Source organism: Gymnoscopelus microlampas (assembly GCF_963454915.1).
Source record: "Gymnoscopelus microlampas genome assembly, chromosome: 8".
In the NCBI taxonomy this organism is placed as follows: Eukaryota; Metazoa; Chordata; class Actinopteri; order Myctophiformes; family Myctophidae; genus Gymnoscopelus; species Gymnoscopelus microlampas.
In genome coordinates this window covers 10,707,325-10,722,694 of record NC_139945.1, presented here as the reverse complement: position 1 = coordinate 10,722,694, position 15,370 = coordinate 10,707,325, and the positions used below count along the sequence as shown (strand labels likewise).

General features: G+C 43.7%; 1 protein-coding gene across 1 annotated transcript in view; it reads left to right on the top strand.

Moving 5' to 3' along the window:
- numbl (NUMB like endocytic adaptor protein) overlaps positions 1 to 14,987 on the top strand; it is a 62,097-nt gene extending 47,110 nt beyond the window's left edge. Inside the window, exons 8-9 of the mRNA XM_084065070.1 lie at positions 12,124 to 12,312; positions 12,732 to 14,987. Of these exons, the coding sequence (XP_083921196.1) occupies positions 12,124 to 12,312; positions 12,732 to 13,879 (1,337 nt within the window). The 3' untranslated portion in view covers positions 13,880 to 14,987. The remainder of the gene's footprint in view (positions 1 to 12,123; positions 12,313 to 12,731) is intronic.
- The last annotated feature ends 383 nt before the right edge of the window (positions 14,988 to 15,370 follow it).

Sequence of the window (15,370 nt, the reverse complement as noted above, 5' to 3'; positions counted from 1 at the left end):
ATCTGTGGTTCTGAAACGTTTTGTTGTCAACCCCCCAAATTGACATGTATTTGGGCAGTGGACCCCAATGTGAAAAGATGTAGTGTCAGGGCCCCCCATGAAAAAGATTTATATTTATGCTGTAACACATTTTTTTAAAGTTGTTTGTCTTGTTTGTTGTTCCAGCCAAAGCACCAGGAAGGCTGTACTTGTCAGCCATCTGTTAGCTCAATGGGTTGAGATGCAGTGTTCATGATCCAGAGGCCATGAGTTCAAATCCCATTGATGTCTTTCCTATGATTCTTTCCTTTGCAGATTGGCTTCTAGAAGATCAACTGAAAACTACCACGAAGGCTATATTTGTGATCCAACTGTTAGCTCAATGGGTTGAGACGCAGTATACATGATCCAGAGGCCATGAGTTCAAATCCCATTGATGTCTTTCCTATGATTCTTTCCTTTGCAGACTGGCTTCCAGAAGATCAACTGAAAAGTACCAGTAAGGCTGTACTTGTCAGCCATCTGTTAGCTCAATGGGTTGAGGCGCAGTATTCATGATCCAGAGGCCATGAGTTCAAATCCCATTGATGTCTTTCCTATGATTCTTTCCTTTGCAGACTGGCTTCCAGAAGATCAAGTGAAAACTACCACGAAGGCTATATTTGTCATCCAACTGTTAGCTCAATGGGTTGAGACGCAGTATACATGATCCAGAGGCCATGAGTTCAAATCCCATTGATGTCTTTCCTATGATTCTTTCCTTTGCAGACTGGCTTCCAGAAGATCAACTGAAAAGTACCAGTAAGGCTGTACTTGTCAGCCATCTGTTAGCTCAATGGGTTGAGACGCAGTATTCATGATCCAGAGGCCATGAGTTCAAATCCCATTGATGTCTTTCCTATGATTCTTTCCTTTGCAGACTGGCTTCCAGAAGATCAAGTGAAAACTACCAGTAAGGCTATATTTGTCATCCAACTGTTAGCTCAATGGGTTGAGACGCAGTATACATGATCCAGAGGCCATGAGTTCAAATCCCATTGATGTCTTTCCTATGATTCTTTCCTTTGCAGACTGGCTTCCAGAAGATCAACTGAAAAGTACCAGTAAGGCTGTACTTGTCAGCCATCTGTTAGCTCAATGGGTTGAGGCGCAGTATTCATGATCCAGAGGCCATGAGTTCAAATCCCATTGATGTCTTTCCTATGATTCTTTCCTTTGCAGACTGGCTTCCAGAAGATCAAGTGAAAGCTACCACGAAGGCTATATTTGTCATCCAACTGTTAGCTCAATGGGTTGAGACGCAGTATACATGATCCAGAGGCCATGAGTTCAAATCCCATTGATGTCTTTCCTATGATTCTTTCCTTTGCAGACTGGCTTCCAGAAGATCAACTGAAAAGTACCAGTAAGGCTGTACTTGTCAGCCATCTGTTAGCTCAATGGGTTGAGACGCAGTATTCATGATCCAGAGGCCATGAGTTCAAATCCCATTGATGTCTTTCCTATGATTCTTTCCTTTGCAGACTGGCTTCCAGAAGATCAACTGAAAACTACCACGAAGGCTATATTTGTCATCCAACTGTTAGCTCAATGGGTTGAGACGCAGTATACATGATCCAGAGGCCATGAGTTCAAATCCCATTGATGTCTTTCCTATGATTCTTTCCTTTGCAGACTGGCTTCCAGAAGATCAACAGCATACAGCATAGCTTGACTGGTAGAGCGTCTGTCCAATGACTTGACTTGACTTGACTTGAGTGGGTTCGATTCCCACTCGAGTCAAGTGTCCCCGGTAACTTGACGGATAAACTTAACGGATACATTGACTGATCAGTCAATTTATCCGTTGCCCCAAGTTACCGGGGACACTTGACTCGAGTGGGAATCAAACTCACTCAAGTCAAGTCATGTTATTGGACAGACGCTCTACCAGTTGAGCTATGCTGTTGGCTGAGAGTTACAGGTTTCCTGGTGGTTTGAACTTGTTTTTCAAGAAGTTATTCTGCAAAGGGAAGCATCACGAAGGATATCAGTCAATTTATCCGTTGCCCCAAGTTACCGGGGACACATGACTCGGAGTGGGAATCGAGCCCACTCAAGGAAAGAATCATAGGAAAGACATCAATGGGATTTGAACTCATGGCCTCTGGATCATGAATACTGCGTCTCAACCCATTGAGCTAACAGATGTTAGACAAGTACAGCCTTACTGGTACTTTTCAGTTGATCTTCTGGAAGCCAGTCTGCAAAGGAAAGAATCATAGGAAAGACATCAATGGGATTTGAACTCATGGCCTCTGGATCATGAATACTGCGTCTCAACCCATTGAGCTAACAGATGGCTGACAAGTACAGCCTTACTGGTACTTTTCAGTTGATCTTCTGGAAGCCAGTCTGCAAAGGAAAGAATCATAGGAAAGACATCAATGGGATTTGAACTCATGGCCTCTGGATCATGAATACTGCGTCTCAACCCATTGAGCTAACAGATGTTAGACAAGTACAGCCTTACTGGTACTTTTCAGTTGATCTTCTGGAAGCCAGTCTGCAAAGGAAAGAATCATAGGAAAGACATCAATGGGATTTGAACTCATGGCCTCTGGATCATGAATACTGCGTCTCAACCCATTGAGCTAACAGATGGCTGACAAGTACAGCCTTACTGGTACTTTTCAGTTGATCTTCTGGAAGCCAGTCTGCAAAGGAAAGAATCATAGGAAAGACATCAATGGGATTTGAACTCATGGCCTCTGGATCATGAATACTGCGTCTCAACCCATTGAGCTAACAGATGTTAGACAAGTACAGCCTTACTGGTACTTTTCAGTTGATCTTCTGGAAGCCAGTCTGCAAAGGAAAGAATCATAGGAAAGACATCAATGGGATTTGAACTCATGGCCTCTGGATCATGAATACTGCGTCTCAACCCATTGAGCTAACAGATGGCTGACAAGTACAGCCTTACTGGTACTTTTCAGTTGATCTTCTGGAAGCCAGTCTGCAAAGGAAAGAATCATAGGAAAGACATCAATGGGATTTGAACTCATGGCCTCTGGATCATGAATACTGCGTCTCAACCCATTGAGCTAACAGATGGCTGACAAGTACAGCCTTACTGGTACTTTTCAGTTGATCTTCTGGAAGCCAGTCTGCAAAGGAAAGAATCATAGGAAAGACATCAATGGGATTTGAACTCATGGCCTCTGGATCATGAATACTGCGTCTCAACCCATTGAGCTAACAGATGGCTGACAAGTACAGCCTTACTGGTACTTTTCAGTTGATCTTCTGGAAGCCAGTCTGCAAAGGAAAGAATCATAGGAAAGACATCAATGGGATTTGAACTCATGGCCTCTGGATCATGAATACTGCATCTCAACCCATTGAGCTAACAGATGTTAGACAAGTACAGCCTTACTGGTACTTTTCAGTTGATCTTCTGGAAGCCAGTCTGCAAAGGAAAGAATCATAGGAAAGACATCAAGGGGATTTGAACTCATGGCCTCTGGATCATGAATACTGCGTCTCAACCCATTGAGCTAACAGATGGCTGACAAGTACAGCCTTACTGGTACTTTTCAGTTGATCTTCTGGAAGCCAGTCTGCAAAGGAAAGAATCATAGGAAAGACATCAATGGGATTTGAACTCATGGCCTCTGGATCATGTATACTGTGTCTCAACCCATTGAGCTAACAGTTGGATGACAAATATAGCCTTCGTGGTAGTTTTCAGTTGATCTTCTGGAAGCCAGTCTGCAAAGGAAAGAATCATAGGAAAGACATCAATGGGATTTGAACTCATGGCCTCTGGAACATGTATACTGCGTCTCAACCCATTGAGCTAACAGTTGGATGACAAATATAGCCTTCGTGGTAGTTTTCAGTTGATCTTCTGGAAGCCAGTCTGCAAAGGAAAGAATCATAGGAAAGACATCAATGGGATTTGAACTCATGGCCTCTGGATCATGTATACTGCGTCTCAACCCATTGAGCTAACAGTTGGATGACAAATATAGCCTTCGTGGTACTTTTCAGTTGATCTTATGGAAGCCAGTCTGCAAAGGAAAGAATCATAGGAAAGACATCAATGGGATTTGAACTCATGGCCTCTGGATCATGAATACTGCATCTCAACCCATTGAGCTAACAGATGGCTGACAAGTACAGCCTTCCTGGTGCTTTGACTTGAACAACAAACAAGACAAATAACTTTAAAAAAATGTGTTACAGCATAAATATAAATCTTTTTCATGGGGGGCCCTGACACTACATCTTTTCACATTGGGGTCCACTGCCCAAATACATGTCAATTTGGGGGGTTGACAACAAAACGTTTCAGAACCACAGATTCCAAGGAAACAGCTGTAGGTGAATGGATAGAGTCACTGACTAGTGAGCCGCAGGTAACAGGTTCAAGCCTCATCTACAGCAGCAAGTCAGGATGTCAAATCGAATAGGTATTATTAGGATTGAAATGGTTGTATTTATTCACCCCAACTGCACATGACAGCAGTTTTGTATCAGTTTACATGTACGTTATTTTCAGTGATGAAGACAAACCGCACAGACGTTCACTGTACTTTAGTACATTTTGTAAACTTTTGACTCTGAGTAGAGTAAAATATCTATAAATCCTTAGTACATGTTATTATGTGCCCTATAGTAAAGTGAAGACAGTTCATCATTTACAACTGTCTGTTAATGTGACTTTCTCCTTACCTGTTGCAAACTACCTGGCTTTCATGAATGCAGATGCCAAACAATTACTAGAATTATCTTTCATGTTTAATATATGATTCGTAAGACATTCGTAAAGAGTGTGTTGACCATTTGCTAACGTTATCATGGGCCTTGTTGTAAAGTGAAGACTATGCATTATTATTTCATGTTTAACAGTGATTAGTAAAACATGTGACATCAAAAAGTGGCAAAAGTAACGTTATATAGTATACAAGTATACAACAATTTATTAAGATATAAAATGTAGCAACTCTTGGCCACAGCACACACACTGACATTTAAACAAAGAAATTAATCACAACAGAATCACAGAGTAGCAGCTTGGAGCCTCTGCAGTCACCACCTCCCAGTGCAAGTTAGCTTTAGCTGCTAAGCTAAACTGCTAAGCATGGAGGACATTACTAGCCTACACATCAAAACAAACATTGTGGATACAAACAGCCACCATCAAAATACCCCCTAGTCATAATGCTACTTCATGTGTGTAAGATTAGCCATTTTATGTTACCTCGATCACCTGCAACAAGACAGTTAAAACACATAAAACATGAATTAGACATATTTCTGTCCAGTCTGCAACTGCATCACTGTTCACTTCCTCCCTAGTAGGCTACTGCAGGTGTAATGCAGGTAATCAGTGTGTTGCCAGATTTTGCAAAAGAAACAAGCGGACAGGTCTATGAAAACAAGCCCAAAAGAAGCAACTAGGCTCAGGCTCATGATAACGTCTGCAAATGGTTTACATACTCTTTACGAATGTCTTACGCATCATTTGCTTAACATGAATGATAATTCTAGTAATTGTTTGGTGTCTGCATTCATGAAAGCCAGGTAGTTTGCAACAGGTAAGGAGAAAGTCCACATTAACAGACAGTCATAAATGATGAACTGTCTTCACTTTACTGTAGGGCACATAATAACATGTACAAAGGATTTATAGATATTTTAGGAATGTTTTACAAAGCATGTTAAACATGAACAAACACATTAACAGACAGTTGTAAATGATGAACTGTCTTCACTTTACTATAGGGCACATAATAACATGTACTAAGGATTTATAGATACTTTAGGAATGTTTAACAAAGCATATGTTAAACATGAACAAGCTACCAATAGCTTGTATATATTATGCAACATCAGTTACAAATGATTTAATAATCATTTACAGATGTATTATACATGGCTTATTCATGAATAGTTACTAATACCTTTATAGATGATTTGTAACCGTAGTTATAAAGGTTTTAGTAATCATTTACGAATGTCAATAAACAGGTTGTTAATGATTTGTTAATAGTTTACAAACTGCTTATAAACGTTTATAAATGCTTTAGAATGGGTCGTTACAAATGATTTAATAATCTTTTACAGATGTATATAAATGGCTTATTCATGAATAGTTCACTACTTACTAATACTTTACAAATGATTTGTAACTGTAGTTATAAAGGTTTTAGTAATAATTTACGAATGTCAACAAACAGGTTGTTAATGATTTGTTAATAGTCTACAAACTACTTATAAACGTTTATAAATGCTTTATAACGGGTCATTATTGTAAAGTGCTACCAAAAACATTATACTATAGGCCTACTCTGTCAGACACATCTATTTCATGATTTTTTTAATTATACATTCGTCGACATGCATTTCTGTATCCATATGTATGTATGTATATATGCATGATTTCTGGATATTCCTGTAGACCAGGTATTCGAATGCCTCTGCGAGATCCAAAGTGAAATGCGATTACTCGCTCCCGTGCAAATGCAAATAACGGGCTTTATTGCGAGATTTTGCAGACTCGGGAGGGTCTGGTTTTCCCCCCCTCTGGTTAGAGCTCGTCTACATCAATTAGATTATCGCAGACAACAGCTTGCCCAAATGTTTCATTTTTTTTTTTCATTTTAAGATGAGACCAGATTCAAACTCAAGCGTACTTATACAACAACCAAACTGCTCATATTCCCATTGCTTTACTCTTACATCAACATTGTTATGATGTGAATTTCAAACAAGTGCTTGGACCATGTCTCTAGTCTACAGTAGCCATACTAATGCGTTTCACATTAGCATTTGTTATGCATATAAACTATTTCGGGATAAAATCATATGCATGCTAAATTAATGGAAGAAGGGGTCTGAATGGAAGAGGGGCCTTTAGACCTCTCAGAGAAATGAGTGATGTTATAAATCGTCTCTGTCGGGTGGAAACCTCATACTGTACGTCCAAAAACTGTTACTTTTCAGGATTCAAATTCAAAAGCATCAAAAGTAGCAGATCTACAAGCTCGAAACGCACGGCTTCGCGGTGAGACATGACCTTTGACACAATCTAAATGTCTAAATAGAAGAGCAGGGAGACAAAATACAACCACCCCAAGTTATATTGTATTAACATACTCTACCATACACATTGGACAAAATGACATTTTATTTATAAAAGAAAGTGACAGTGCCGCCTTAACATATCGCATTTTCAAAATGGGGTCCGGAGACCCCCAGGGGTCCTTGGCGAGGTAACAGGGGGTCCCCAGCTAAATAAGTTAATATAGCGTCACAATCATTTTCACCACTTTAAGCATTATTGTATACTTTGGCTATTCAAAAATAGCAGATCTACAAGCTCATAGCGCGGCACAGAGTGCCGCGCTTTGAGCTTGTAGATCTGCTATTTTAGAAAAATCTTGAAAATGTGCCAAATCTTTGAATATATATATATTTTTAAAGCATTTTTAATGTATCGTTTTATTTAACTTGAAAGTCACACACACACACGCACACGCACGCACGCACGCACGCACGCACGCACGCACGCACGCACGCACGCACGCACGCACGCACACACACACACACACACACACACACACACACACACACACACACACACACACACACACACACACACACACACACAGATGTGCCCACTCAAGGGCATAGAAGGAGTACTTTGAGCCCACTGCTGTACTGCTGCACATATAGAGAGCCTTTTAACTCTGTGGAAAATAAGAGATCATTTTGTCGCTGACGTTGAGCAGACAACCTTGTATCGCCATGTTTCAAATCTTTATGTGTTATTTGTTTCCGTGAATTAATGCCGTACTTCAGACATGGGCAACTGGCGGCCCGGGGGCCACATGCGGCCCCCACCTTCACTTAAGGCGGCCTGCAGGTTAATATCGGAATACTGATATATTATTGATTTCAGCTGTTACAATTCCAAACATGACCCGTTTGAATTACTTCAGTCTATATTAGTAGCTTAATGACTAGTATTGAAATTCGATTGTCTTTTGTATGCCCAATGTATTTGGATTTATGTTCATAAAGGTAACATAAGTATAACTAAATGCATTGGAAATTAAATAAAAAGTTTTGGATTTATAATAATAATAATAATACATTGTATTTGTATTGCACTTTACATTTGAAACATCCCTCAAGAGCTACAGTACATAATATAACAAGACCATTTGCAAGATAATCAAAAAGTCTAAAACAGGTTTCCAACCGACAGCAACGATTATACAGAGAGAGAGAGAGAGAGAGAGAGAGAGAGAGAGAGAGAGAGAGAGAGAGAGGGGGGGGGGGGTGTAAAGAGAGAACTGATCACAAGGGTGGTCTGTGCAGAACAAAGCAGCAAGGCTTCTTTAAAGGGAGACCTTATGTCTGCCCCCTGGTGCCCCCCGTGCTCCCTGCACTGCAGCTTCAAGAGAGAGAGAGAGAGAGAGAGAGAGAGAGAGAGAGAGAGAGAGAGAGAGAGAGAGAGAGAGAGAGAGAGAGAGAGAATACTTTATTAGTCAGAAATGTACACAGCATGTGGTACAGTAAGACATTAAAGCTAAAAGGATAACACATAAAAGTCGTGGGGACTTGTTTCCATTGTAGTCCTATGTGTTCAATTCATCAACATAGCATAAAAGAATTAACACAATAATGTATGTCATCGACAAACACAAAACACTGTCTATGTGTAGGCTACAGAACAGATGGGAATTTACATTGACCTCCCCTTGTGGACTCCTGATAGATGTTTTTTTCAGGCCAATTTAGAAAGAAACCAGTGTTACACATCCTTTAATGGATGGTGTCAGGGAATTCCACATTTTGGTGGCAGAGTATAGTAGAATGAGAATTTTCCCATGAGAGAGAGAGAGAGAGAGAGGAGATGGAAGGCGCAGGGAAAGAATGGTAGAAAGGGAGGGAGAACCACAGGCGGGGCGGGGAGGGGGCGATGGGAGAGGTGAGTGGGAACTTGGAAGGCTAGAGAGGGAGAAACGGGAAGAAAGGAAGCACAAGAGAAAAGACAATCAGAAAGAAAGACGTGAAGGCGGTTATAAAGTCGCGCAGAAAGCTGTGGTGGAAGAGATGCTCCGATTTTTTACTTAAAGTAAAAGAGGCAATACGGCAATATAGAAGTACTCTGTTTTTCAAAATGTTACTTAAAAGTGCAAATTACAGTGCAAAACAAAAGTACTTATTGTGAACAGCCCATTTAAAAAAGAAAATCTAAATGTTTCAAAATGTGTCTAATTTTATCTTTTTTCAAGAAAAGCAGATCTACAAGCTCATAATGACACGATTCATTGTGAGCTTGTAGATCGGCTATTCAAATAGGCAAAGTATGAAATAGGGCCTAAGTGGTTAATGTATGTTTTTTTTTTTTATCCCACGATTTTGTAACCCTTTTTTCACCCGGTGGCAATTTTCTAAGTGATCCTGGGCGCTACACTCCCCCTACAGCCAAGGGAGCCCAGGGCCGAGCTCTTGCCTCCTTCAATGCATGAGAGCCAACTGACCTTCTTGTCACCTGACAGGGGGGAGTTTCCCCGGTAGGACGTAGCGCGTGGAAGGAACACGTTATTCCAACCAGTTCCCTTCCCCTCCATCAGGCGCCCCGGCTGTCATGGGGGAGGCGGTATAGCGACCAGGATTACTACATGTTTTTGTGAGGGTATTACCTACCCTGAGAGACACGGGGAGAACATGCAAACTTCACACAGAGTAGGCCCTTTCGCCAACCCCACCTAATGTATTTTCTGTAGTAATAATAATCTGAAATCTGCAAAGCGACGACTTCAGTTTTCAAATAATCATAGTGGAGTGAAAAAGTACAATATTTTGCCCTTGAGATGTTGTGGAGTAGAAGTATTTTTATCAGGAAATGGAAAATACTTAAGTAAAAATAAAAGTACCTCCAAATTGTACAGTAGGCCTAGTTGAGTAAATGTACCTTGTAGCTTCCCACCAGTGACAGAAAGATGAATGGATGTGAACTACAGTGGCTTCTCCCAGGAGCTTTAACAATGCACTGTCTCTGTCTGTTGTGACCTCAGTAGTGTGGAGAGAGACCAGAGTTAGATGTTATGTCTATTTATATCTGCGGAAGGATGTGGAGCAGTGTTGCCAAGTCTGCTTATTATGAGCCGCTTTGGGCTTGTCTTCCTGTAAAGATGCGGGTTGGAAATCAACTATTTTCAAAAAATCATGGGCGAAAAAAATGTTACAAAAAGGTTTTAGAAACATTTTACAAGACTTTTACAGAATATTTTCACATAGGGGTCGGTGGCCAAATACATGATATTTTGGGGGTCTTTGGCATTAAAATGTTTGAGAACCACTGCTCTAAAGCAACAGGAAAGTTGTCTCCTAACTGACCCTAGACGCTTACAGTATTTTGGGCTTGTTGTCATAGACCTGGCTTGCTTGTTTCTGCTTGCTGGTATGGAAGTATGGGGCTCTATATAAACTATCATTCCACGCCAGAGGAGAGACCAGAGAATGGGGACATCCTGCCTTCAAATCCACTGCAGGCCCCATCAGTCTGACGGACATATTGGGGTTGAGAAGAATGTTTTTTTTTTGCATGCTGCAGGATTGAATCATCTCTATACATAACACTGCACATTCAATATTCAAGTCATACTGTGTAACATCCAGTAGTAGTGATTTTGGCGACAGCTGCTGGAAGCTCCGTCGTTATTGCAGTGTTTGCATATATGGGGGTCTGTGGCCTAATGCAATACCGAAATGAGAACGTTTGAGAGCCACTTCTTACTTAAGTAAAAGTATCAATACTGCAATGTAGAAATACTCTGTTACAAGTAAAAGTCCGTAATTCAAAATGTACTGGAGTAAAAGTACAAAAGTATTGGTTTCAAAATGTATTTAAAGTACCAAAAGTAGAAAGTACGGTGGAAAGTACTCATTATGCAGAATGTCCCGTTTCACAAGTTTTCAAATGCATAAAAGGTAGGCTAATCTTTTGAAAATAACAGATCTACACGCTCCCAATGCGTCGCACCGCAGAAAAAAGCAGAACAATTAGACAGTAAATTTACAGTGAATAAAAACTGTGTATTATTAAAAAAACTCAACCAAAAAGGCAACCGCGAACAGAAAGTATTTTTTTTTGCTGATTTAAAAGAAATGTGAGTTGCAGCAGTCCTGCAGTATTCTGGGATATGCGGTGCCTAAAAGCTGAACGCCGCTTCTCCAAGTTTAGTTCTGATTCTGGGGACAGAAAGCAGACCTGTCCCAGCCAGACAACTATTCCACAATCTCCGAATGCATTATATTCTGGAACTACACCTCCCAAAATCTGTCACCTGTTCGTCATTTCCGTTCCCGAAAATATATCTTAAAATATCTTAACATTACATTTTTTAATTTACTTTTCTGCTAAGCAGCAGGAAATGAGTGTAAAAGACGAAACGGAAGCGGGGGGAGACGTCACATCTGCTTCTATCGCTTGATCATTTTCTGAGCTTCCGTTGCTCCAGACTGTATGATGGAAGCATTTGAAAATTGTGGGAGTCTGGCTCGCGAGACTATGTCCCAGATGACCTGAGAGTGTAGAGTTTGTGGGGTATAGTGAGACACAGTTAACACACTGACAGGCACTGTTCAGTGGTTGCTGCAGACTGGTGAATAGCACATTTTTATGTTTTTTTATTTTACAAGCGGTTATTTGGTGGGCATAATTTTGTCCAATTCGATACATTATTTTAAAATGGGATGAGCCCCCCACGTTGGATGTTTTGAATGTTAACATGTACCAGGGGTACATCTCCAAACATATCAGCTCAATTATTATTATTAACTATTATTATTATTATTATTATTATATATTTATGAGGGAGCGGAGAAACGTTATACTGTATATAAAGTGTGTAATATTCTGGCCGATGAATTGTTTCTGAACCACGGCTTCACATATTCTCACGACTGAAACTTTTCAACCCGTTTTAAGGAGGATATCCTTATGAACACAATGCCATGTTTGTTTCCCAGATCCTTGCTGGTTTCCTGCTTTATCGATGAATAGATGACTTATATTTCTCTCCTTCTCCTTTCCCCCTACCTCTCTCTCTCTCTCTCTCTCCCTGACATTTCCTCCAGTTGCAGAGATGGACATGGGGGTGCCGGGCGAGGCAGACTGTAGCATCAACGCCCTCTGCAGTCAGATCAACACCTCCTTCACCAAGCCGTCGGACGAGTTCTTCTCCAACCCCCCCTCCTCTGCCAACGGCGCCCCGCCGGCCTGCACCGTGCCCCCCATCCTGCCACCCCCACCCGCTCCACTGCAAGGTGACAACCAGCAGGACCCTCAGCTGTTCTGCACTATACACTATCATGTAGAGACACTTTTCGTTGCCAAGGCCGATCAAGTAATGCCCGACTTGATCATCCTACAGCTTTCTGGACCTTACTTTTGACCTAGCAAAAGCACATTGTGTATGACACAGCACAGCTTCAAAATAAAAACGGAAAAATGCAAAGGTCAACGGTGACACAAAATACACATAATTGCATATGATTAAAACATTAGAATTCATTACAATAATGACAGCACAAAAGAGATAACTGCTTTTAAAAGAGGACATTGCTGATTTAGAAGGCATTTATAGAATCGGCCTCGGGTCTTGATGGGTTATTCATAATCATATTCCATTCCAGTATTTAATGACGTGTTTATCAATCTCCTTCTCTTCCCTTCTGGCTGCCAGCCTCCTGGGTCCAGACGGAGGCCCCGCTCCAGTCTCCTCCCCTGGGGGTCTCCATGGCGATGCACATGCAGAGCGGACACAGGCGGACGCCCTCGGAGGCCGAGCGCTGGCTGGAGGAGGTCGCCATGGCGGTCAAGGCCCAGCAGCAGACCCCGCCTCCTACCCACCCCACCATCATCCCCGCCATCCCCGGCCCGCCCACCATCATGGCCAGCCAGCCAATCATGTCCAATCAGGCCCCCGTGTCCACGGTCGCCATGTCCCTCGCTTCCATGTCCAACCCTCTGCTGCCAGGCCCCTGCTCCGCCACCGCCCAGCCCGCTATGCCCCTCCCGCCCATGGCGCTGTCGTCGGTTCCGCTCATCCCGGGCCCTCCGATGTCGGGTCCCCCGATGTCCCTCCCCTCCATGTCCATCCCCACCATGTCGGGTCCGAGCATGTCCGGGGCCCCTATGATGCAGCCCTCCATCGCGGCGGGGGCTCCCGGGGGCTCCCTCCCCGGCTCCATGCAGCCCTTCCCTTCGGTCTTCGACACCACGCCGGCCCCGGTGGGGATGTTTGCCGGCCAGCCGGTCCAGCCGTCCTTCGTCCCCATGCAGACCTACATGCCGGGCCTGGCCAGCAGCATGACGTACCCCAACGCCAGCGTGGTCCCCGTGGTGGGCATCACGCCCTCGCAGATGGTGGCCAACGTCTTCTGCACCGCCGCCGGTTCTTCATCCGGTGTGGGGGGCGGTGGCGCCATGGGTTCCGCCGGAGGAGGAGCCATGAAAGTGGGGTCGGCGCTCGGAGGCATCGGCCAGCACCATTCTTTCCCCGGCGCGGTCGGCCACGTCGGAGGCTTCCATTCTCCCCCCTTCTCCTCGACCCAGCCGCTGTCGGCGGCCGTTAACGGCCTGCCGCCGCTCGGCAACGCTCTGTCTTCGGCGACCGCCATGGCCCTCCAGAACGGGACCTCCACCAACAGTAGCGGCAGCTGGCCACCGGAGGGCAGTCAGCTGACAGCGCCGACTGCCAGCGTGTCACAAGAAGTCGATCGTTTCGAGGCCAAGTGGGCTGCGCTGGAGACCAAGCCAGCCTCTCAGCAGCCTGCGGCGGCCAACCCCTTTTCCAATGACCTGCAAAAGACATTCGAGATCGAGCTCTGAAGCCGGAGTTTAGTCTCGTTTAGCCCCATACCACTAGCCCTGGAGTTAGCCTGTGATAGCCCGGTGCTAACCTCCGGCAGCTCTGCATAGACTGGGAAGGCAGGTCCTGGAACTAGCCTAGCATCCGAACCATGATAGCCTAGCAACTTGCTAACAGCTCTCGAAAGGAGTTTGGATGGTCTAATCAAGTGTATTGCTTTCTTTAGTTTACTCCAGTGAGAGCGAGGAAGGGCGTTGGGAAGTTGCTGGGCCATATCTGAATTATGGAGGCTGGATGACCTAGCTCACTATAGACCCAAACCGGATTGGACTGACCCTTCCAGCCTTCCCTCAACCCACTTCTCTTCCTTGCTTTTGCTTCTTCCGGTCTGGATGTATTCCACCCGTTCCTGTGTTTATATACATCCTGAAAACAGCAGGGGTCCAAGTTGCAGTTTCTTTCTTTCTTGTTTTCTTAATGGGAGCTCCACTAGAAGCATTCCAGTCCATGAGGTGTTTCTGCAGTTTGTTTTGATTTATTTGTGGAGATATGTTATTATGTCCACGTCCACAGGACGCGCAGACAGGCAAAGACTGATTGGTTGACTGCTAAGAGAGATTGCCATTGCTATTAGCCAAGCACAGTGAAGAGGGTTTTCATGCCCCAGGAAGGAAGCCAATGATGTGAGACCCCGCCCACCCCAACAAAGAGGAGACTCACTGACCAATAGTCGAAGAGATTGAAAGAAAGGCCAAAAGGATTTGTTTATTTATTGGTTTTAATTTCTTTTCTTTTAACAAGTTATATATGTATTTTGTTGAATTGAGATTTGAAAAGCAGTATTTTGGGAGATTGGCCCCCGCCGCCAGCCCCCAACCGACCCCCCCCCCCCTTCCCCATATTTATTTTTTGTTGTACATGCAAAGGGACCGTCAACAGCAGATGTGTGTGAGGAGGCAAAGGGAGTAATATTGGAACATACATAACTTGACTGAAACACAAAACAACCAAAACATCAAGGGCTGCTAGCACAGCACTACAGTACACTACGGCAATGTGTGTGTTAGAGAGACAGAGAAAAAGAGAAAGAGAGAGAGTGTGTGTGCGTGTGCGTGTGCGTGTGTGTGTGTGTGTAAATAGCGGCATGCTTCCATAGCCCTCATGTGTAACTCTCCACTGCTGCTAAATACGCTTTATAGCTCAATGGTTCTCAAAGTTTGTAATTTTAAGCCCCCCCCCCCCCCCCCCCCCGTTTGCTCTTGCAACCCAATGGACCCGGGGTCCGTTGGGTTCCATTTGTACTCTCTCAGAGTTACAGAGCTATAAGGGTCCATTTGGTCCCTAACTATCCATCATTTAGCTGCGGACCCCCCCCGGGAACCCCCTCAAGGACCCCTGGGGGTCCACGGACCCCCCCCTTCTTTGAGAACCAGTGGTCTAGCTCCAGGCCCCAGGGAACCGGAACCCATCCAGACCACTTCAGGACAACCCAAACAAACACTCTGGATTTA